This window comes from Chiloscyllium punctatum, chromosome 10 (genome assembly GCF_047496795.1).
Source record: "Chiloscyllium punctatum isolate Juve2018m chromosome 10, sChiPun1.3, whole genome shotgun sequence".
NCBI lineage: Eukaryota > Metazoa > Chordata > Chondrichthyes > Orectolobiformes > Hemiscylliidae > Chiloscyllium > Chiloscyllium punctatum.
In genome coordinates, this window is record NC_092748.1 from 110,471,944 (window position 1) to 110,496,221 (window position 24,278).

At 42.3% G+C, this 24,278-nt stretch overlaps 1 protein-coding gene across 1 annotated transcript in view; it reads left to right on the top strand.

Moving 5' to 3' along the window:
* Positions 1-2,214: 2,214 nt before the first annotated feature.
* Positions 2,215-24,278, top strand: part of stam2 (signal transducing adaptor molecule (SH3 domain and ITAM motif) 2) — a 98,456-nt gene continuing 76,392 nt past the window's right edge. The window contains exon 1 of the mRNA XM_072579932.1: positions 2,215-2,645. Coding sequence (XP_072436033.1) covers positions 2,606-2,645 — 40 coding nt within the window. The 5' untranslated portion in view covers positions 2,215-2,605. The remainder of the gene's footprint in view (positions 2,646-24,278) is intronic.

Below are 24,278 nucleotides of genomic sequence, written 5' to 3' on the forward strand. Positions count from 1 at the left end.
TATCTTCTTTTCCACCTATCCACTCCACCCTCCTTCCTGACCTATTACCTTCATCCCCTCCCCCACTCACCTATTGTACTCTATGCTACTTTCTCCCCACCCCCACCCTCCTCTAGCTTATCTCTCCACGCTTCAGGCTCTCTGCCTTTATTCCTAATTAAGGGTTTTTGCCTGAAACGTCGATTTTACTGCTCCTTGGATGCCGCCTGAACTGCTGTGCTCTTCCAGCACCACTAATCCAGAACACACATCCTACAGACAGGCAAACACACTCCAACAGACCCATACACTCACACAGACCCTCTCTCATAAACAAGCTCTCTCTCATATGCTCACACATACACTCCCACACACCCTCTCACAGACGTATACCCTCTTACACTCACACATTCTCTCACAGACACTCATATCCCCTGCACACACACACACACCCACACACACATATAAATTTGTGGGGTTTATTTGTACTTGCAGAATTACATTTTATTTTGCTCAAAAACTACATGAATCCACGTAAGGTTCTGTAAATCCCTTCTTTTAGATTAGAATCAGTCTGACCATTGGGGCACAGACAGCCTCACACAGGGCAGCTCACACCTTCAATGGATTATGAAGTTAAAAATCACACAACACCGGGTTATAGTCCAACAGGAAGCACACTAGGTTTCGGAGTGTCACTCCTTCATCAGGTAATAGTAGAGGGCTCAATCCTAACACACAGAATCTATAGCAAAAATTTACAGTGTGATGTAACTGAAATTATACATTGAAAAATTGATTGTTATTGGAAACATTAGCTTTCGGAGCACCACTCCTTCATTAACTTTGTACACCTCAATCCAACACTGGCATCTCCAAATCAATGGATTATCTGGGTCGACATGACACCTATCATTAAAGTTTACTTGAGAATATAACTTGAAAAATGTTCTGGGATTAATTTATGAAAGAACTGAAATCAACATGGGTCATTCTAAAAGATGAGAGACTTAACAGGCAGGTCTTTTTCAATATATTAATTTCAGATACATCACACCATAAACGTTTGCTATAAATTCTGTGTCTTATGATCTTATTCTCCACAATCACCTGATGAAGGAGCGTCGCTCCGAAAGCTAGTGCTTCCAAATAAACCTGTTGGACTATAACCTGGTGTTGTGTGATTTATAACTTTGTACACCCCAGTCCAACACAGGGACCTTCAAATCATGACTTAAAATTGCTACTCACACATTTCCCCCCTCCATACTGCCCCCTCTACTGGCTGACATTGAATTGCTACTCACGCATTTCCCTCTCCATACTGCCCCCTGTACTGGCTGATATTGAATTGTTACTCACACATTTCCCCCCACCCCCCTCCGTACTGCCCCCTGTATTGGCTGACATTGAATTGTTACTCACACATTTCCTCTCCATACTGCCCCCTGTACTGGCTGACATTGAATTGTTACTCATACATTTCCCTCTCCATACTGCCCCCTGTACTGGCTGACATTGAATTGTTACTCACACATTTCCTCTCCATACTGCCCCCTGTACTGGCTGACATTGAATTGTTACTCATACATTTCCCTCTCCATACTGCCCCCTGTACTGGCTGACATTGAATTGTTACTCATACATTTCCTCTCCATACTGCCCCCTGTACTGGCTGACATTGAATTGTTACTCATACATTTCCCTCTCCATACTGCCCCCTGTACTGGCTGACATTGAATTGTTACTCATACATTTCCCTCTCCATACTGCCCCCTGTATTGGCTGACATTGAATTGTTACTCACACATTTTCCCCCCCACTCCCCTCCGTACTGCCCCCTGTACTGGCTGACATTGAATTGCTACTCACACATTTCCCTCTCCATACTGCCCCCTGTACTGGCTGACCTTGAATTACCGCCCATGCGTTCAAAGGGGGGCAATACCGCCCTCCTGACGGGATGACCTTACATCGCCGCACCTGCACTGCACGCCGTCGACACTGCCCTCTAGACGAGCTGACAGCGAACTGCCTCTCCTGCCTTTCTCCCAGCTTGGCTTCTCCCTTCGACCGTCCCGACACCAGCACATTGCCCGCTGCTGGCTGCCAATGAATTGCCATGCCTCCCTCGATGCTGCCCTCTGGCCGGGCAGACAGCGAATTGCAGTGCCCGTACATGTGGTGATACTGCCCCCTAGATTGGCTGAATCCTTCTGGAGGACCACGCGACGACCACCTCCAATGGAAGAAAGCGGGGCGGAGACCAAGAGGAATCACCTGACCGGCGTGGAGTTATTATTTATTTTATAATTTCTTCACATTCCCCCTCCCATCGCATCTTCGCGCGACGCCATTTCGACTCCCGGATTGGGGGGAAAAAAAAGCTAAGAATAATTCCTGGCTTTTAGCTGGTGAACGAAACCGAGAGCGAAAGTGGGAGGGTTTGGTCGGAGGCCTCGACTGTTAGGATGTTCCTGGGGCTGGCGGAGGAGCGACTGCTACGGGCTTCGAGCTGAAGAAACGCCGCGGCCTGTTTGCGGCCCACCTCCAGAAGGCTATTTCTCACTTTTTTTTAAAAAAAACAAAAAAAAAAGGAAAAAGTTTTCCTTCGGTGAACCCAGCCATGCCCTTCTTCGCCGTTAACCCCTTCGACCAGGATGTCGGTGAGTTATTTGTGAGGGACTTTGTGTTTTATTTTAACAACACTCCCCACCCTTTTGGGCTTTTAAAACACACACACACACACAGTTATGTAGGTGACACATCACTTTTAAATGACATGATTAATTATGTCAGGTTCTGGGGTGGCCAAGGGGGTCTACGGGAAGCAGGAAATGTTGCTCGGGGAATGATGCAGCATCCAAGGCAGCCGTTCGGCCCCTCTTCCCCTGATCCCCCTATTTTTAAGCCCCCCACTGCAACTTCCTCATCTTCCCCACCCCCAAAGGGTTTTTATTTAGAATTACTGTTGAATTTTACATCCTTTCAGCCACTTGTTGCGTCAGAAAATGTTCCCTAATTTTCAAGAATTGTGATTTTTTTTTTGTTTTTTTTAGAAACAAAACTTGATTTCTTTATCTTTGTTTTCTGGTAACTGGTCCTTCTGTCGCTCAAAGCTGCTTCTCATTTGCTCCGCTGAAATTTTTTGAGCAACTTTTGTAAGATCTCATCTTAGTCTGTCAAATAAGAGTAGTTAGAGGCGAAGAGATGTACAGCAGAGAAACAGACCCTTCGGTCCAACTCGCCCATGGAAGCACTTATACACACACAAGGTGATAGAGGTTTGGAACTCTCTTCCCCAAATGGTAATTGATGCTAGATCAGTTGTTAAAATTTACCTGTGTTAGATGTAAAGTTTGTTAAACAGTGGTATTAAGTGATATGGGCCGACGTTGGTACATGGAGGTAGGTCACAGATCAGTTATGACCTCATTGAATAGTGGAACAGACTTGAGGGGCTGAATGGCCGACTTGTATTCCACTGTTCGAAAATGCAGCAGATGCTCAAGATGGAATATAAATAGAAAGTGCTGGAGAAACTCAGTAGGTCTTTACTTTTATTTTTCATCTTGTCTCCCTCTGCTGTTGGGACAAGATGAGAATACCGCAGTGTGTGTAAAGTAGGAGGAATCCATTCAGACTCATGAGCTTTCTTCGTTGTACGTTTTAAGATCATGGCTGAACTGACCTTAATCTGAGCTCCACTTACCTGTGTGTCATTTCTTCCACTACCCCTCCTCAAAACTCTCAAATATCCTGTGGTTTTAAAAATCTATCCTGGTCTCAAATGTGTTCCACAATAGTATCCACACTGGTCAAGAATTACCAAGATGAGTGTCTGAGAGGAAACCTTGTTGGATTATAAGCTTTTTTTGGTGATTTTTAACATTGTCCTCTGAGAGGAGACTTTCCTCCTTGCCTCACCTTTTTTTTTTAAGTGGTCCCTTTGTCTGATACTGTGTCCCCCATTCTAGATTTCCTTCATGAGGAGAAACCCAACCATCGTCTGGAGCTAGGACTTGAACCTGACTGCATATCGTTTTTAGATGGCATGTATTTGCTAGCTTGCATTAATTGTATTTTCTTTTTTCCTTTTGCCTTGGATTTTGATGCTCTAAGTTCAAAAGGAACTATGATAGTAGTTAAGTCACACATTTATCCAACCTGTATCGATTTCTCGGGACACGTAGTTAGGGCCTTTAAAATATCTATGAAAGCTGACAAGATCTGAAACTTCTTATTAAGAAAGGATTACTTAATGTGTAAAAAGTACATCAAGCACCACCACGCCCTAAAGAACTTGGAGCAGTGAATACATGCTTCAGATGGAATTTCTTGTTTTGTAAGATTTAGTCTTTGGAATTCTCTACCTCAGACAGCAGTGAAAGCTGGGTTGTTGAATGTACTCAAGGTTGTAGTTGGATTTTTCATTGATAGAGTCATAGGGTTTGGGGGTTGTGATGTTGCAGGCAAAAATGTAGAGCTCTTGTGGTAGTGTCCCAACTTCTGAACCAAGAGGCCAAGGTTCAAGTCCCATCTACTCCAGAGGTGTATAATAACATCACTGAATAGCTTGAATAGAAAATATCTGCAGGCAGAAAAGTGGAGTTGACGCCACAAACAGGTGTGATCATTGAATGGTGTACCAGGCTTGAGGGTCTGAATGACCTACGCCTCCTAATTCATATTCTTCTCCACATCTCTTCATTGAAAGTCTTCATCCCTTGCACCAATATCTATCTGCACGTGTTTGCTACAAATGTATATTTAGTCATGTTTGCAAGTGTGTCATTTCTAGTAAAACCACAGTTAGACACTGCGTTGTTCCTGTGTTAGAGTCAGAGAGATGTACAGCACGGAAACAGACCCTTCAGTCTAACTCGTCCATGCTGACTAGGTGTCTGCGTGGGTTTCCTCCGGATGCTCCGGTTTCCTCCCACAGTCCAAAGATGTGCAGGTCAGATGAATTGGTCATGCTAAATTGCCCGTAGTGTTAGGTAAGGGTAGATGTAAATGTAGGGGTATGGGTGGGTTACGCTTCGGCGGGGCGGTGTGGACTTGTTAGGCCGAAGGGCCTGTTTCCACACTGTAAGTAATCTAATCTAAAAAAAATCTAATATCCTAAATAAATCCAGCCCCACTTGCTAGCATTTGGGCTGTATCCTTCTAAATCCTTCCCATTCATATACTCATCCAGATGCGTTTAAATGTTGTAATTATACCAGCCTCCACCACTACTTTAGGCAGCTCATACCATTACACACACCATTCTCTGCATGAAAAGGTTGCCCCTGAGGTCCCTTTGAAATCTTTCCCCTCTCTCCTTAAACCTATTCTGTCTCGTTTTGGACTTCGCCCCCCCAGAAAAGACTTTGGCTATTCACCCTTTCCATGATTTTATAAACCTCTATAAGGTCACTCCTCAGCCTCCGACGCTCCAGGGAAAACAGCCCCAGTCTATTCAGCCTCTCCCTATAGTTCAAAGCCTCCAACCCTGGCAACGTAGTTGTAGATCTTTTCTGAACCCTTTCAAGTTTCACAACATCTTCCTATAGCAGGGAGACCAGAATTGCACGCAGTATTCCAAAAGTGGCCTGACCAATGTACTGTACAGCTGCAACATAATTTCCTTTATTAAACACTGAAATGGCATTAATAAACTTATGCAGAACCTCAGAGTTTGCCATCCTGACAGGAGTTAGGTCCCGAAATGGATGCAGTACGCCAGGGCCCAATCAATGAGTCTTAACTTGATTCTTCTTTTCCTTGTTGTTCTCTTTCGCTATAAAGTCACCTGGTGCCATTAAACATAAATGTGTGTGCTCCCTTTGCAGACAAGCATAACCTTTTTTTAAAAAAAATCCTAAATTCTAACTCAAATGAAATGTAAAATCAAGTAATACATTTGATGTCTAGTATACCCTCAAGTTCTTGTGTAGGTTTGTAAATAAGATCATAAGAAATAGGAATAGGTGGCAATCATTTGGCCTGACTAGGCAACTTCGTTAGTAAAACCATGACTGATCAGATGCAAGTGGCTTTTAACAGCAAGTTTTTGGGGCTTGGATTAATTTTTCTTAGACTACGGTAGAGGCGGGTGCAATCGTAGATTTTGAAAGGGAATTTGATAAACACAGACATGATTTGTTGTAATCATCCTATGAAAATGTGCTACCAGACTGCCTTTGGCAATTGTGACCAGAAATCTAGCGATGATGAGAGAGGGAGAGAGATGAGATTTGGGGAGCTAAGGTCTCAGGCATGACAGACCATCTTGGAGGAGTGAAATTCCAGGATAGGTAAGAGGCCAGGATGAGAAAAGTAGTGTTATCTGAGAATTGTAGAGCATTCACAGATTTTTAAATTGCATGTAGATGAATCGGGAGTCTGAGCACAGAAGTAGAGGGTGAACAGGACTTGGTGTGGGATAAGAGTGATATGGTTGTTTGAGCTGAAGGTTATAAATGTTGGAAAGTGGGAATTACCGAAGGTGGGCAACATTTTTGTTAACTTGTCCTTAATTTCTTTAAATTAACATATGCTCCGTCTGCTTCTTTCTGATTGTGACATTTTGTTAAGGCACTGTCTGCATAAATATGTTGCAAGCTCCCTGTTGACACTGACACACATTATCTTGAGATATTGCTCTGTCAAATGCTTGACTGCTAATTATGTACATAAGAGTTTTAAAACGAATACTATAGGCTGTGTTTAAGGAACAGGAGTAATCCTGTGTGGATCTGCAAGAAGACCACCCTCCGCCTTTTCCCAGTGCTCATAAGTTAATTCCATCTACTCCAGAGGTGTGTAGTATTGATTAGAAAAATAATTTTAAATTTAAAAAAGATTAAATTCTTATGGAATTGTACTCCAGTGTGTTAGTAGCGTCAGGGAGATAATAAACAGAAACACAGACAGAAATTCTCACAGCCGTCCAGGATTGTTGTTGTTCCTTAAATGCAACCTTTTTAAAAAATTTATATAGTTCAGAATTTGAATTGATTTGAGAGTGCGGCCCACAGGAGCCTGGGCCAGCTTTCATCACAAAGCTGTCTGGTAGCCATCACTGCATAACAGTCTAGTTTGGGGACCTCGGCTGGTCTTGTCAACCCATTTCTACATTACATGCTGCAGGCGGATGCAGGTCCTGAATTGAACAACATCGTGCTCCTGTACTTGCACATCTGTGCACATGCTTTAACAGTTTCTTCTTGGCATGAATGTTTTATTTTCTGATGGTGTCGAGCACAGGGGTGACATTGGCCAATTTCTGTGGCTGTGTCATGCATGCCATCAGACGCTCAAGAATTTGTGGGCCTCGTTTGACTCTGTTTTGTGTTCCTCAGGAACTTGCTTCAAAACATTCCTAGAATTGACTGCATTGGGAGACATTGCTCCCTGAGGAGATAAACATAGCAGGCTTATTGCAGATTCTATTCAGTCCATGGAAAGACATAGACTTAACAAATAGAACTTATATAATTTTTATTTTCCCTGGAAGATATGCTTCACCTTCATTTGAAACCAATGATAATGGTCTGATTGAAGTTGGGAGCCAGCCATTTAGGAGGTTACAGACTCTATCTTTGCAGAATTCTGAAAGTGCCCCTTGAGCAAGGGCTGGGTTGGATTGCTGCCCTCAATCAATTTCCAGTCTGGTGAGCAACATCGACATAAAGCTGTTACAACATAACTGTACTATTGAGCAGTTTCTGTTTCCAATTCAAAATTCCTATTCACTGGGTTTTTGAAGATGTCACGTAAGGCATGTCTGTAGCACTGTAGTTAGCATGGACTTGAGACAACAAATTTTACCTTTTTTAAAATGTCTGAAAATATTCTCTGCATTTGTATATTTAAAAACACTGCATGCCACCAGATTGAAGCTTTGCACTTCTGTCACACCTTTGGCTGTCTTGAGTCAGCATTGGAGTGTGAATTAACTCTGAAACATTAGTACTATCCTATACGGGTCCTCCCTGAAGTATTGCTTGCATCAAAAGTGTTTGATTTTTAAAAGAGGATTTTTAATTAGAGAAAATGACATGAAAAGTGATCAACCAACTTAAAATCAGAAAAATAAAGCCTAACGTACTGTTACTTGGTGTGAGGATTGGGAACAGTTATGTAGATAACTTTTTATATAACCTTTTTTGTTTATTTTGAATATAATCATCCACAAAAGTTAATTGTGGAGGAAATAATGAAAATTTGACAGTTACTTATTGGAATCTTAATTGAGAGATTTATAGGCGTGTATGTGTGTGAATGAAGTTTTTTAACTATTTTGTTATAGAGAACTGCTTTCACGTCGAGCGAGAGAGACAACCAAAGTTTGTTTAACATGATGGTCTTCATGCCTAGGTGAGGGGGAAGAATTTGAGAAGGAGAGTTCTTGTAAGCTTGACCAGTGCAAGAATTGAATCCACCCTGTTGACATCACTGCACTACAATCAACTGACTAGCTAACTGATCCCCAGAGAACTTTAATATTCATTTTTAAAATATGTATCTTTTGTGGTTATAAAATAAGTACCATATATCAATGTCACAAACTGTAAGCTAAGATTATAGCCCCTAAACTCCTATCCACCAGGTATTTGTTATGAAAGGGAGTAGAGAAGCTATCTTTGCCTTCTTTGAATCTTCATTGCAGGCTGGTTTCTGTGATATTGTGCTAAAATGGTTCGGTTACTTAGCCAGACTGCAGCTGTGTGCTTTGCTCACGTTTTCTTAGACATGTGAGCTGGAATTTACAGGTCAAGAAGAGCTAGAAGGCTGATCTTAGTACACAACAGTACAACACAAAAACAGGCCCTTTGGCCCAACATGTCTGTATAGACAATGATGCCATTTTAAACTAATCCCATCTGTCTACATGTGGCATATGTGTCCCTCTATTTCCTGCCTGTTTGTCTGTCTATTTAATTGCCTCTTAAACATTGCTATTGTTTCTGCTTCATGGATAGGGTGAACATGTAGGTTTGCTCACTGAGCTGGAAGGTTCATTTTCACCATACTAGGTAACATCTTCAGTGAGCCTCCTGACAAAGCACTGCTGATGATTCCTGCTTTCTATGTATATGTTTGGGTTTGTTTGGTTTGGTGATGTCATTTCCTGTTCTTTTTCTCAGGGAGTGGTAAATCATGTCCAAGTCTATGTATTTGTTGATGGCATTCTGACCGGACCTCTCTGCTTCCAGGAATTTTCGTACATGTCTCTGTTTGGCTTGTTCTCAGACGGATGTGTTGTCCCAGTCGAAGTGGTGCCCCTCCTCATCCGCATATAAGGATACTAGTGAAAGAAGTCTTTTTGTGGCCAGTTGATATTCATGTGTTCTGGTGGCTGGTTTTCTGCCTGTTTGTCCAATTTCATTAGCTGTTTCAAATTCATTAGCTGTTGTTTTAGTGTGTTGGTGGGTTTGTGGACTACCATGATGCCATGGGGTCTGAGTAGTCTGGCAGCCTTTTCCGAGATGCCTTTGATGTAGGGGAGAGTGGCTAGGGTTTCTGAGACTACTCAGACCCCTTGGGTTCATGGTAGCCCACAAACCCACCAAGACATTAAAACAGCAGCTAATGAATTTGAAAGATCCTGTACAGACAACAAGCAAACCTAATGTAATTTACAAAATATCATGTAAGAACTGTAACAAACATTGGACAAATAAGCAGAAAACTAGCCACCAGGATACATAAACACCAACTAGCCACAAAAAGACATGACCCTCTCTCACTAGTATCCTCACATATGAAGGAGGTAAGACACCACTTTGACTGGGACAACACATCCATCCTAGGACAAGCCAAACAGAGAGACACATGAGAATCCCTAAAAGCATGACATTCCAACTGAAACTCTATCAACAAACACATGGACTTGGACCCAATTTACCACCCCCTCAGGAAAAAAAACAGGAAATGACATCACCACAGGAAACAACATCACCAACCCAAACATATAAATAGAAAGCAGGAATCATCAGTGCTTCGTCTGGAGGCTCACTGATGATACCTAGTATGGTGATGAAATGTTTGAAAATGAAACTTCCAGCTTACCGAGCAAACCTACATCCAGAACCTCAACCCGAGCTATAAATCCTCTCAAAACAGCTAGGGTCTTTTCCCCACAGTGGCGGGGTTTGTCAAAAACTAAAGGGTGTAAGTGTTTAAGGTGAGAGGGGAAAGTTTAACAAGGACTTGAAGGCAACTTTTTCACACAGATGATGGTGTGTGTATCTGGTACAGGCTGCCAGAGGAAGTGCTGGAGGAGGGTACCATTACAACATTTAAAAGGCATCTGGGTGGATACATGAGTAGGAAGGGTTTATTAGGGATATGGACCAAATGTTGGCAAATGGGTCTAAGTTAAACATAAGATATCTGGTCAGCATGGACAAGTTGGACCGAAGGTTCTGTTTCCATGCTGTGTGCCTGTCTGACTATGACTTTACCTCCCCTGGTGATGTATTCCAGACATCTACCACTTGTGTATTTTTTGAAAAAAAAAGTTTGCTTTGCACATATCCTTTAAATGTTCCCCCTCTTCTCTTAAGCCTATGCCCCCTAATATTTGACGTTGTTACCCTGGGACAAAGTCTCCAATTATCCACCCTCTCCATACCTCTCATACCTTTTATATACTTCTGTCAGGATGCTCCTCAGCCTTTGATGCTCTAATGAAAACAATCCAAGTTTGTCCAACTCAACTTGTGTCAAATACACTCCAATCCAGACAGCATCCTGATAGACCTCTTCTGCACCCTCTCCAAAGCCTCCACATCCTTACCATGGAATGGCAATTAGAACTATACCCAGTACTTGAAATGTGGCCTTACTAAAATTCTATATAGCTGCAACTTGAGTTGCCAACTTTTATACTCTGCCCTGACCAATGAAGATGAACACACCATATGCATTTTTTGAAACCACTTTATCCCATGTGTTGCCACTTTGAGGGAGCTATGAGCTTGCTCCCCAAGACACCTCTGTATATCAATGCTCCAAGGGTCCTGCCATTTACTGTGTACCTTCCTCTGCCATTTGACTTCCCAAAATTCATCACCTCGCACTTGTCTGGATTAATCTCCATCTGGCATTTCTCTGCCCAACTTTCTAATTGATCTATATCCCGCTGTATCCTTTGACAACCTTCCTCACTATCCACAACTCACCATTTTTCATGTTGTTTTGCTCATCAGATTTCCTACATTTTCATCCAAATCATTTATATTACAAATAATAGAGGTTATCAACTCTGATCTTTGTGGAACACCACTGGTCACAGTCCCTCTGGTCCTAAAAAGACCCCTCGCAACTACTCTCTCTATCTTCCATGATCAAACCAATTTTTTATTCTACTTATCAACTCACTGTGGATCCCACATGATTTAATCTTCTGGACCAACCTGCCATGAGGGCCTTTGTCAAATACTTTAGTAAAGTGCATGTAGACATCATCCACTGCCTATTCTCATCAACCATCATCATCATTCCTCAAACAACTAAATCAAATTTATGAGACAACACCTGACTACCCCGTGTCTAATAAGTCTGTTATTTTCCAAATGGGAGAAAATCTTGTAACGAAGAAGTTTCTGCAACAATTTCCCTGTCACTAATATAAGGCCTACTGGCCGATAGTTTCCTGGGTTATCCCTGTTGTCTGACTTAAATAAAGGAACAACACTAGTCATTCTCCAGTCTTCTGGGACCTCACCTGTGGTTAATACAAAGATCCCTGTCAAGGTCAGAGCAATGTCCACCATTGCCTCCCTCAGATCTCATCAGGGCCTGAGGACTTACTGACTTGGTATTTTTCAAGTAATCCGACACCGCTGCCTCCTTAGTATCAGCATAGAATCATGGAATCCCTACAGTTTGGAAACAGGCCATTTGGCCCAACAAGTCCACACCAACTCTCTGAAAAGTATCCCAACCAGACTTCTTCCCCTAATCTCTTGCTCTACATTTCCCATGACCAATCCACCTAACCGAGACATCCCTGAAGACTATGGGCAATTTAGCATGGCCGATCCACCTAACCTGCCCATCTTTGGACTGTGGGAGGAAACCCACGCAGACATGGGGAGAATGTACAAACCTAGCACAGTCGCCCAAGGCTGGAATCAAAGCTAGGATCCTGGTGCTGTGAGGCAGCAGTGCTGACTGCTGGGCTGCCATGCCCTACAATCTCATACCCTTCCCTAATCTTGCCCATGGTCCATGTCCTACTCCTCGGTGAATCAGATGTGAAGTACAAATAAGGATCTTGCTCACATCCCCTCGCTCCATGCATAAATTCACCCTTTTTATTGCCACTTTTTTAATACAGGCATAAAATGCCTTGGATTCTTCTTCATCCTACTTGCCAAGGACATTTCATGGTCACTTTCAGCCATCCTAATTACTTGTTTAAGCTCTTTCCTGCTTCCTTTGTATTCCTCAAGGGCCTTGTCTGATTTGAGTTTTCTAAACCTTACTTTTTCTCTTCAAGCTGTTCTCATCCAAGGCCTACAGGGTTCCCAAATGTTGCTATCTCTATCTTTTACCCGCACTCTGAACTGGCCTTTAATAGATTCCCACATGACAGATGTGGAGTTACCCTCAAACAACTGCGCTAAATCTAATTTCTCCAATCCATGCTTAATACTGTTTTAATTAGACCCCCGTGCCAATTTAGCACTTTCACCTGAGGACCAGTCTTTGTCTTTTCCTTATCCATAACTATCTTAAAACTTATGGAATTATGATCACTGTTCCCAAAATGCGCACTCACTGAAATGTCACTCACCAAACCCAATACAAGGTCTAGTACAGCCCCTTTCCTTCTTGGAATCTCAACATATTGTTTCATGAAGCCCTCCTGGATGCTCGTAACAAATTCTGCCTCATCTAAACCTCTGTCACCAAAGGAGTCCCGGTCAATATTGGATTAGTTGAAGTCACTCATTAAAACAACCCTATTGTTTACATATCTGTTCCTCTCTCTCCTGCTATTAGGACTACAGTATAACCTCATCATAGTGATTGCGCCCTTCCAATTCCACACATATGTCCTTGCTGGATGAGCCCTCTAAGACATCCTGTCTTAGTGCAACTTTGTCATTCTCTTCATTCAATAATGCAAATCCCCAATCCCTTTTAAACCCTCTATTATGCTTGAAACATCTAATCCTGGAACATTCATTTAGCAGTCCTGCCTTTATGTCAAGCAGGTTTCTATAATGGCTCCAAAATTGTAGTACCATGTATTAATTAAGGCTCTAAGCTCATCTGCCTTACCCATTATAGAGTCACAGAGCACAGAAACAGACCCTTCGGTCCAACTCGTCCATGCCGATGAGGTATCCTGACCTAATCTAGTCCCATTGCCAGCACTTGGCCCATATCCCTCTAAATCCTTCCTATTCCTATACCCTTCCAGATGCCTTTTAAATATTGTAATTGTATCAGCTTCCTCCACTTCCTCTGGCAGCTCAATTCATACACTCACCACCCTGTCTGTGTGAAAAAGTTGCCCTTGGGTCTCTTTTATATCTTTCCCCTCTCACCCTAAACCTATTCCCTCTAGTTCTGGACTCTCCCACCACAGGCAAAAAACTTTGTCTATTTATCCTATCCATGCCCCTCAAAATTTTGTAAACGTCTATAAGGTCACCCTCAGCCTCTGATGCTCCAGGGAAAATAGCCTCAGCCTATCGCTCAAATCCTCCAACCCTGGAAATATTTTTGTAAATCTTTTCTGAACCCTTTCAAGTTTCACAACATCCTTCTGATAAGAAGGAGACCAGAACTGCATGCAGTATTCCAATAGTGGCCTAACAAATGTCCTGTACAGCTGCAACATGACCTCCCAACTCTTGTATTCAATACTCTGATCAATAAAGGAAAATATACTATCCTATCTATCTGTGACTCTTTCAAGGAACTATGAACCTGCATTAAAATAAATGTACTTCAGACAGCCTGTCCCACCAACTGAACCTTAATCTTCTCCTCATTCACTCTACACACTGACCTATTGCTCTGGTTCCCACATCCCTGCCAGACTATTTAAATATTCTCAAGTGGCACGAGCAAACCTTGCAGTGTCCCTCTGGTTTGAGTGTAACCCTTCCTACTTGTACAAGTCCCTCCTGCCCCAGAGGAGATTTCATTGATCCAGTATCTGAAGCGCTATCTCCTACGTGAGCTCTTTGCCACTAAATCAACTGTATTATCTTCCCATTTCTGACCTCACTTGCATGGAGTCATCCTGAGATTACTACTCTCGAGGTCATTTTCTTCACACTTCTACCTAATTCCCTTTGCATGACCTTGTCTCTCTTCCTGCCTTTATTGTTAACACCAATATGGACCACAAACCTCTGGCTGCTCACCTTCTCCTTTCAGAAAGTCCTATGCCTGCTTAGAGACTTCCTTGACCCTGGTGTGTTGCCTCCCTGTCAACGTCCTGGAGTCTTGCTTGCAGCCACAGAAACCGCTAACTGAGTCCTGACTATAGAGCTACCTTTCACTTCTGCTCACCCGCACTTCAACCTTACCTGCTGTACAACATGCTGCCACTGATCTGGCTGTTGCTGTTGCTTTCCTTAGAGGCCACACCCTCCCAATAGTATCAAAAGCAATGTATCTGTTTGAGCGGGGATAGCCACAGGGGACTCTCATTGCCTGCCCCTCCTGTGGTCACTCATCAATCTAGTTGAACCTTTGGTGCAACCACATTCCTGAGACTTGTATCTGTAAAGCTTCCTGCCTCCTACATACCTCTCACTGAGTCCAATTGATCCATGTGAGGAGCTGCAGGTGGACACTTCCTGCAGACATAGTTGTCAAGGACATTTTGATTTTTTCCTGGCCTCCCACATCTCAGGAGGAACACACTATAACTGTCATAGTAAAAGAAAAGGAAAAACGTTGCTCTCATGTATCTTAGACCTCGCACCCCCTCTAGGGCTTGCTTCCCTTTAAATGCTGCCAGTAGGAGGGAAAAGCTTCTCCGAGAATCCTCCTCAGTCATTTTTCATTACCGGCCTTTATTGGATGCTCTTCATCCTGTTGAGCACTGGGTTCTGCATCATCCCATTCTCAGTTGTCGTGAATGAGCTAATTTCTCCCAGAATCCACCTCTGTCACTTCTCACTGTTACCCTCTGTTCATCTCAATGTGGTGGCATCTCACTTGATTCTAACCTATTGTAGCAACATGCACTTTTGCAGACATTGTCATTTGGAGCTACAGAAAGTGATTGTAGAGATTCCATAGAAACATAGGAACTGGAGACCATTCAGCCCCTCGAGCCTACTCTGCCATTCAGTAAGTTGATCTGTGACTTAATTCCATATACCTGCCTTGCCCATGTCCCTTGATACCCTTGCTTAATAAAAAATTATCTATCTCAGATTTAAATTTAACAGGTTAAGTTAGCATTGATCGTCATCTGATAAAGCAAGTTCCAAAAATCTATCATTCTTTACATTTAGAAGTGCTTTCTAACATTTCTCCTGAATGGCCTGGCCCTAATTTCTTGACTGTGCCCTCTGATTCTAGAATCTTCAACTAGTGGGAATAGTTGACCACTGTCTTACCCTGTTTAATATCCTGAAAACCTCAATTAGATCACCCCTTAACATTCTAGACAATAAAGACCTCATTTGTCTAATCTGTCCTCATAATCTAACACTGAAGTCCAGGTATTATGTTTGTAAGCCTGCATTGTTGTCCCTCCAAGGCCAAAACATTCTTCCTAAGGTGTGGTGACTGCTCACAGTGCTCTAAGTAGGGGTCTAATTAGGGTTTTGTATAACTATAGCAAATCATCTGAATTCCTATACCTCAGCCTTTAGGTATGAAGGTCAGCATTCAATTAGCTCCCTTGACTATTTTCTGCACCTGTTTATGGCATTTTAACCAGCTATGCACCTGAACCTCCAAATCCCGTTGGGCATCCACTTTTTCTCTTTAACTTGGTGCCTTTTTTTTTAATTAAAAAAACCCTGATCTATCCATTTTCAGTCTAATGGATAACCTCACACTTGCTTAAGTTAAAGTCAATCTGCCACAGCTTTGCCCATTCAACTGAAGCTATTAATTTCCTGTTGTAATTTTATGCTGTTGTCAACACTGTCTATAGTGCTATCCAATATTGCATCATCACCAAATTTGGATATTTGAATTTTTACTCCATTATCCAAGTTGTTAATGAACATTGTGAATATTTGAGACTCTCAACACAGATCCTTGTGGGACACCACTGGTCACATCCTGCTAATTTGAGCACTAACCCATTATTCCAATTCTGTATCCTGCCATTTAACTGATTTTCTAATTCTATCAATTTTCCCTCAGTTCCATGGGTTTCCACTTTAGCTAGCAGTCTCTGTGAGACTTTATCAAAAGCCTTCTGAAAGTCCAGATAAACAACATCCATCGACTTATTTCTGTTCATCACTGTTGTCACCTCTTCAAAGGAAAGTCTTTCAGATATGACCTACCCTTCACCAATCCACGCTGACTCTCCCTGATTAACTGAAATTTTCAAGGTGATCAATTACCCTGTCCCTAATTGACTCCAATAATTTCCCAGAACAGATATTAGGTTAACTGGTCTGTAATTCCCTAGTTTCCCTCTGTCACCCTTCTTAGAGTAGAGTGACATGTGTAAATTTCCAGTCCAGAGGTGCAGCTCCTGAATCCAGCCCATCACAAGGCTGACATGAATCTCTCCAGCTTTTATCATATGTAATTGATGCCTGTGCAAAGGATTTTGAAGTTGATCCGCAAGCTGTTTGGACAAGGAAGGTGTGTTCATAATGCAGCCATCAGAACTTAGAAGGGGGCATGAACTCAGAAGCAATACCATATTGCACCATAAGTCTGCTGTCATAAAGTTGATACCTTGTTTAAATGATTCAAAAAGTGCTGCAAAGCGTAAAGCCTTGGAATAATTTTGAACTGTTGGCTGTTTCAGAGTGGGGATTTGAGAGCCTGGAGAAATAGGATATTTTTTGAAAAAACAAACACTCTCTTGGATGGTATTGAATTCCCACTGAATATTATTTTGTCTTGAAGAATCAGACTGATTTTGATTAAAAAAAATAATAAGTTCTGAAAAGTGAGAACCAGGACCCAGTGATCAGTTGGCTCACTAATGGGACAGGTTTTCAAACTGCATGTTTCACAGCCTAGAAATTGTATCAAGTTGGCCTTGTGAACTATGTGTCAAATTCTTTCATCTTGTTTATTTCCTGTCTGCCTGCACTCTTCTTAGTTTCGACAGCTAAATGCCTTTCCCTTTGAATTGGGGAACTGCCTTTCAGAATTAAGCTTCAATCGTTGATTTGTGTGTGTTTGGGTGTCCATCCCAGCAAAACGAGCAATCCATCATGAGACCATCAAATATAGTTCTGAATTTGTGCTTGTGTTGCTATCTGTAGGGGAAGATAATAGCCCGACATGTTAAGATCACAGTTTGAAGAAGTTTGTGTTTTGTGCTGATTCAGACTGCGCCACTCAACACACAGCTTTTGCTTTAAGTCTTGGACTAATGGGGCAGTGTCACCACAGAAGTGAATTGAGCAGAGTATTGGTGAGCAGCTTTTCTTTGGGATGAAGAAAGTATCGAACTATGTCTGCCAGGGTATTGACAATGAAACTATTGTTCCTTATATAGCGGAGTATATAGGCCATAGTTTCCAAACTTGCTAATGCCACTTTATATTTTAATGTGGTCAACATTAAGACTTCTCAATGGTTGATCCAACTGAATAGCTTGCTAGACCTTTCCAGGGGACAGTTAAGAGCTAATCCCTTGTTGCTGGTGTGGAGTCACCTGCAGACCAGACCAGACCAGACCAGGGTGGTAGTTTCCCTTATCTGAAGAGTAGCAGTGAGCTAGCTGAGTATTTGTGATAGTTGACAGTGGTTACACGGTCATCAGAAATTGATCGATTATTTAAATTCAAATAATACCACCTGCCTTGGTGGGATTCAAACATCGGTTTCAGCGTTAATGTCAGTGACAATACAGCTGGACCACCAAATCCGATAACCACCTGTTCTAGAATGCAGCTCGCCACCATGTTCTCCAGGGTAGCTGGATTGAGCAAAGATGATGATTATTGTGAAGATGTATATTAAAGTTAGTAATATTTCATTATATCAATTTATCACTGACTAAACCATTGAAAACAATGCAATATTTTTTTTGCAAAATGAATTTTTTAAAGCAAGTTTTGTATTTATATACTGTAGTATCATTCACAAAACCAAGATACTGCAAGGTGCTTTAGATTTAATAAGATTTGTTTTCATTAAAAAAGTTGACTCCATTGGAACATAGGGAACTTATCTTGGTGATTTTATTGGGTCAGCAATAAGTCTCTGATTCTAAGCGAGGAAGATAGACAGTAGGTGCAGGAGTAGGCCATTCTGCCCTTCGAGCCTGCACCACCATTTAATATGATCATGGCTGATCATCCTCAATCAGTATCCTGTTCCTGCCTTATCTCCATAACCCTTGATTCCGCTATCCTTGAGAGCTCTATCCAATTCTTTCTTAAATGAATTCAGAGACTGGGCCTCCACTGCCCTTTGGGGCAGAGCATTCCACACAGCCACCACTCTCTGGGTGAAGTAGTTTCTCCTCATCTCTGTCCTAAATGGTCTACCCCGTATTTTTAAGCTGTGTCCTCTGGTTCGGGACTCACCCATCAGCGGAAACATGTTTCCTGCCTCCAGAGTGTCCAATCCTTTAATAATCTTATATGTCTCAATCAGATCCCCTCTCAGTCTTCTAAACTCAAGGGTATACAAGCCCAGTCGCTCCAGTCTTTCAGCGTAAGGTAGTCCCGCCATTCCAGGAATTGACCTCGTGAACCTACGCTGCACTCCCTCAATAGCCAGAATGTCTTTCCTCAAATCTGGAGACCAGAACTGCACACAATACTCCAGGTGTGGTCTCACCAGGGCCCTGTATAGCTGCAGAAGAACCTCTTTGCTTCTATACTCAATCCCTCTAGTTATGAAGGCCAGCATGCTATTAGCCTTCTTTACTACCTGCTGTACCTGCATGCTTACCTTCATTGACTGGTGTACAAGAACACCCAGATCTCTTTGCACTGCCCCTTTACCTAAATTAATTCCATTTAGGTAGTAATCTACCTTCCTGTTCTTGCCACCAAAGTGGATAATCATGCATTTATCCACATTAAACTGCATCTGACCACTCACCTAACCTGTCCAGATCACCCTGTAATCTCCTAACATCCTCCTCACATTTTCCCCTGCCACCCAGCTTAGTATCATCAGCAAATTTGCTCATGTTATTACTAATACCATCTTCTGTATCATTACTATATATTGTTAAAAGCTGCGGTCCCAGCACTGATCCCTGCGGTACCCCACTGGTCACTGCCTGCCATTCCGAAATGGAGCCATTTATCACTACTCTTTGTTTCCTGTCAGCCAACTAACTTTCAATCCAAGTTAGTACTTTGCCCCCAGTACCATGCGCCCTAATTTTGCTCACTAACCTCCTATGTGGGACTTCATCAAAAGCTTTCTGAAAGTCCAGGTACACTACATCTACTTGATCTCCCTCGTCCATCTTCAGAGTTACATCCTCATAAAATTCCAGAAGATTAGTCAAGCATGATATCCCCTTCGTAAATCCATGTTGACTCTGACCTATCCTGTTACTACTATCCAGATGTGCCGTAATTTCATCCTTTATAATAGACTCCAGCATCTTTCCCACCACTGAGGTCAGACTAACTGGTCTATAATTTCCTGCTTACTTGCTCCCACCTTTCTTAAAAGGTGGTACAACATTAGCCACCCTCCAATCCGCAGGAACTGATCCTTAATCTGTCGAACTCTGCAAAATAATCACCAACGCATCCACGATTTCAGGAGCCATCTCATTCAATACCCTGGGATGTAGACCATCAGGCCCAGGAGACTTATCAACCTTCAGACCTAACAGTCTCTCCAACACCAATTCCTGGCAAATATAAATTCCCTTAAGTTCAGGTCCTTCAGCCACTATTACCTCAGGGAGATTGCTTCTGTCTTCCCCAGTGAACACATCTGAAGTACTAATTCAATTTCTGCCACTTCTTTGTTCCCCTGTTTCTGTCTTCAAGGGCCCAATTTTAATCTTAACCATTTTTTTGCCTTTCACATACCTAAAAAAGCTTTTACTATCCTCCTTTATATTTTTGGCCAGTTTACCTTCGTACCTTATTTTTTCTTTGTGTCTTTCCTTATTATTAATCCTCTGTTCTTTTAAAAGCTTTCCAGTCCTCCATTTTCCCAATTATCTTTGCTATGTTATACTTTTTTCTCTTTTAACTTTATATGTTTCTTAACTTCCCTCGTCAGCCACGGCCACCCATGCCTCCTCCTAGGATCTTTCTTCCTTTTTGGAATGAATTGATCCTGCATCTTCTGCATTATACACAGAAATATCTGCCATTGTTCTTCCACTGTCATCCCTGCTAAGGTATTGGACCATTGAACTTTGGCCAGCTCCTCCCTCATAGCTCCATAGTTCCCTTTATTCAACTGAAGTATTGTCACTTCCGATTGTACCCTCTCCCCCTCAAATTGCAGATTGAAGCTTATTTCATTATGGTCACTACTTCCCAATGGCTCCTTCACTTCGATCTTCACTGATTTTAGTGCGGTAAAAACAATGACTGCAGATGCTGGAAAGCAAATACTGGATTAGTGGTGCTGGAAGAGCACAGCAGTTCAGGCAGCATCTGATTTTTGTGCACCAATAGATGTCACACTTGGGCATCATATTCCAATATATGCTGCATGGAATGTTATCTGTGTTCTTTCAGAATTTAAGGCAAAATTCAGAATGATAACATAAGGGAAGTAGGCCATTCAGCTTATTGAGTCTGCTCCGCCAATCAATGAGATTATGGCTGATCTGATAATCCTCAACTCCATTTTCCTGCCCTCTCCGTCACCCTTGATTCCCTCACCGATTAAAAATCTGTCCATCTCAGCCTTGAATATACTTAAAGAACCCATCCTCACAGCCCTCTGTGGTTTTAAATTCACAGATTCACAACCCTCTGACAGAAGGAATTACTGCTTATCTATGTTTTAAATGTATGACCCCTTATTCTGAGATTATGTCCTCTGGACTTAGACACTGCCACAAGAGGAAGTAACCTTCCTGCATCCACCCTGTCAAGCTCTTGGAGAATGTTCCATCTTTCAGTAAGGTCGCCCCCTGATTCTTGTCAATGCCAGCTTGAACAGGCCCAACGTACTCCACTACTTTTCGTGCAAATCTGGTCTCCTTCTTATCGGAAGGATGTTGTGAAACTTGAAAGGGTTCAGAAAAGATTTATAAGGATGTTGCAAGTGTTGGAGGATTTGAGCTATAGGGAGAGGCTGAACAGGCTGGGGCTGTTTTCCCTGGAGGGTCAGAGGCTGAGGGGTGACCTCAGAAAGGTTTGTAAAATCATTAGGGGCATGGAGAGGGTAAATAGACAAAGTCTCTTCCCTGGGGAGGGGAAGTCCGGAACTAGAGGGCATAGGTTTTAGGGTGAGAGGGGAAAGATATAAAAGAGACCTAAGGGGCAACTTTTTCACACAGAGGGTGGTACGTGTATGGAATGAGCTGCCAAAGTAAGTGGTAGAGGCTAGTACAATTGCAACATTTAAAAGGCATCTGGATGGGTATATGAATAGGAAGGATTTGGAGGGATGTTGGTTGGGTGCTGGCAGTTGGGACTAGATTGGATTGGGATATCTGGTCGGTATGGACGAGTTGGACTGAAGGGTCTGTTTCTGTGCTGTACGTCTCTATGACTCTAAACAGTCCATCCATATCTGGTATCAGCCGAACGAATCTTCTCAGAGTGCCTTGAATGCTATTTATATCTTTGCTTAGATAAGGTGACCGAAACTATTCATGGTATTTTAGCTGTGGTCTGACAAGTGGCTTGTAAAATTTTAGCAAAATCTTTATATACTATTCCCTTGAAATAAAGGCCAGCATTCCATTGTCCCGGCCAAACTATCTTCAGCTGCTTCATCAATGACTTTCCCACCATCACTAGGTCAGAAACAGGAATGTGCAATCATCAGCAAATAATGTTCAGCACCATTTGTGACTCCTCAGATACTGAAGCAGTCCATGTTTAAATACAACAAGAACTGCACAATATCCAGGCTGACAAATAGCAAGTAACATTCATGCTATGCAAATGTGAGGCAATTACCATCTTCAATAAGGGACAATCTAACAACTGCTCCTTAACATTCAGTGGTGTCACCTTTATGACTCCCTTACTATTAACATCCAGGGGTTATCATTGACCAGAAACTCAACTGCTCTCCCTACATTCATTGGCATCACTTCCAACAAGCTTCAGCCTCTCCACCACTGTCCTGTAGAAACAGTGTGTATTAGCTACAAGATGCACTGCAGAAATTAATTCAAGATTCTTAGACAGCACCTTCCAAACTCATGGCCACTTTGTCTAGAAGGCAGAGGCTGACGGTGGACCATCTAGAGGTTTATACAATGATTGGGGGGGGGCATAGAAAGGGATAATAGCCAGGATCTTTTCCCCATTGTAGGAGAGGGTATCGGTTTAAACTGAGAGGGGAAAAATTTAAAAGGGAAGTAAGGGGCAACATTTTCACACAAAGGGTGATAAGTGTATGGATTGAGCTGCAGAGGGAAGTGTTGGAGCCTGGTACAATAGCGACATTTAAAAGGCATCTGGGTGGATTAATGAATAGGAAGGATTTAGAGGGCTATCAGCTAGTAAATGGGACTAGGTCAATTTAGCATGGTTGTCTGGTTAGCATGGACGAATTGGACCGACGGATCCTTTTTCACGATGTACATCTCTTTGACTCAATGACAAGAACAGCAGATACAAGGGAACACCATGACCTGCAAGTTTCCATCGAAGTCACTCACCATCCTGAACTTGGAAATATAATGCCATTCTTTTACTATTACTGTGTCAAAGTCCTGGAATTCCCTTCCTAAGCGCATTGTGGGTCTACTCCAGCACACCGATTGCAGCATTTCAAGACGGCAGCTCACCACCACCATCTCAATAGTAATGAGGGTTGGGTAATACATTCTGGCAGCCAACAACACCCATGTCTCATGAGTGAATTGAAAAAAATTGTTTTCCTATAACTTACTGAATGTGAACGCTGACTTTGTGACTAATCGATGAGGAATCCTGAACATCTCTCTTCTGTAACCTTTTTACAGTCTTTTTCCATTTCATAGAGTCATAGATATGTACAGCATGGAAACAGACCCTTCGGTCCAACCCATCCATGCCGACCAGATATCCCAACCCAATCTAATCCCACCTGCTAGCACCCGGCCCATATCCCTCCAAAACCTTCGTATACAATATACCCATCCAGGTGACTGATAACTGATGTAAACTGATATTTATCTCCTCTATTCTTCCTGTCAAAGTATGTAATCTTACATTTCCCACATTATATTCCATATGCCAAGCTTTTGCCCCTCACTTAGCTTGTCTATATCCTACCTATTTTTGTCAACTGCAGGTTTGACTATAGTATATTCACTTTCCTCTTCCAAATTTCATAAATGAATGTCGTAAATAATTACGGCCCCAGTACTGATCACTGTGCATACCACTAGTTACACGGCCCATCAAGCTTCATGGCTGAACCAGTGTGCTCTTGGGCAAGGGCCACAGCCACACCATAGCTCTGGTCCCCCAGTCACATGTGTGCATGTGATCTGTTCTGAAGGAATGCCTCAGGCCTGATGTCATGAGGGAATGGCTGATGGCTGTATTAATTAGGAGTTAATTGGGTTTGAGTTGGTTGTATAACACAGGGGATTAATAATCAGTGGGTTGAGAGTTTATGGAGTTTGGCTAACCGAAGAAAATCTCTCACATAAAACTGTGTGCACTTGAATTCTGTTTAAATACACCTATCTTTTTAGTTTTAGCAACAGCATGGTGGATTCTTTCTGGTGAAGTTTGCCACTAAATCCAACCAGGAATCTGAAAGAAATTTCTTTCCTTGATGATGTAAATAGGGAGTTCGGTATGTCAAGAATGGTTGAGGCAAATAGCAAAGGTGCATTGAAAGGGAAACTGGAATACAGGGGAACCTCGATTATCCAAACAAGATGGGCGGGCACTATTTCGTTCAGATAATCAATTTTATTCGGTTAATCTGGGGCTCGGAGTTTTTAAAGTCTGCTCCCCATTCTCGCTCGCTCCTCGCTGTTTTGACAGGTTCCACCAATG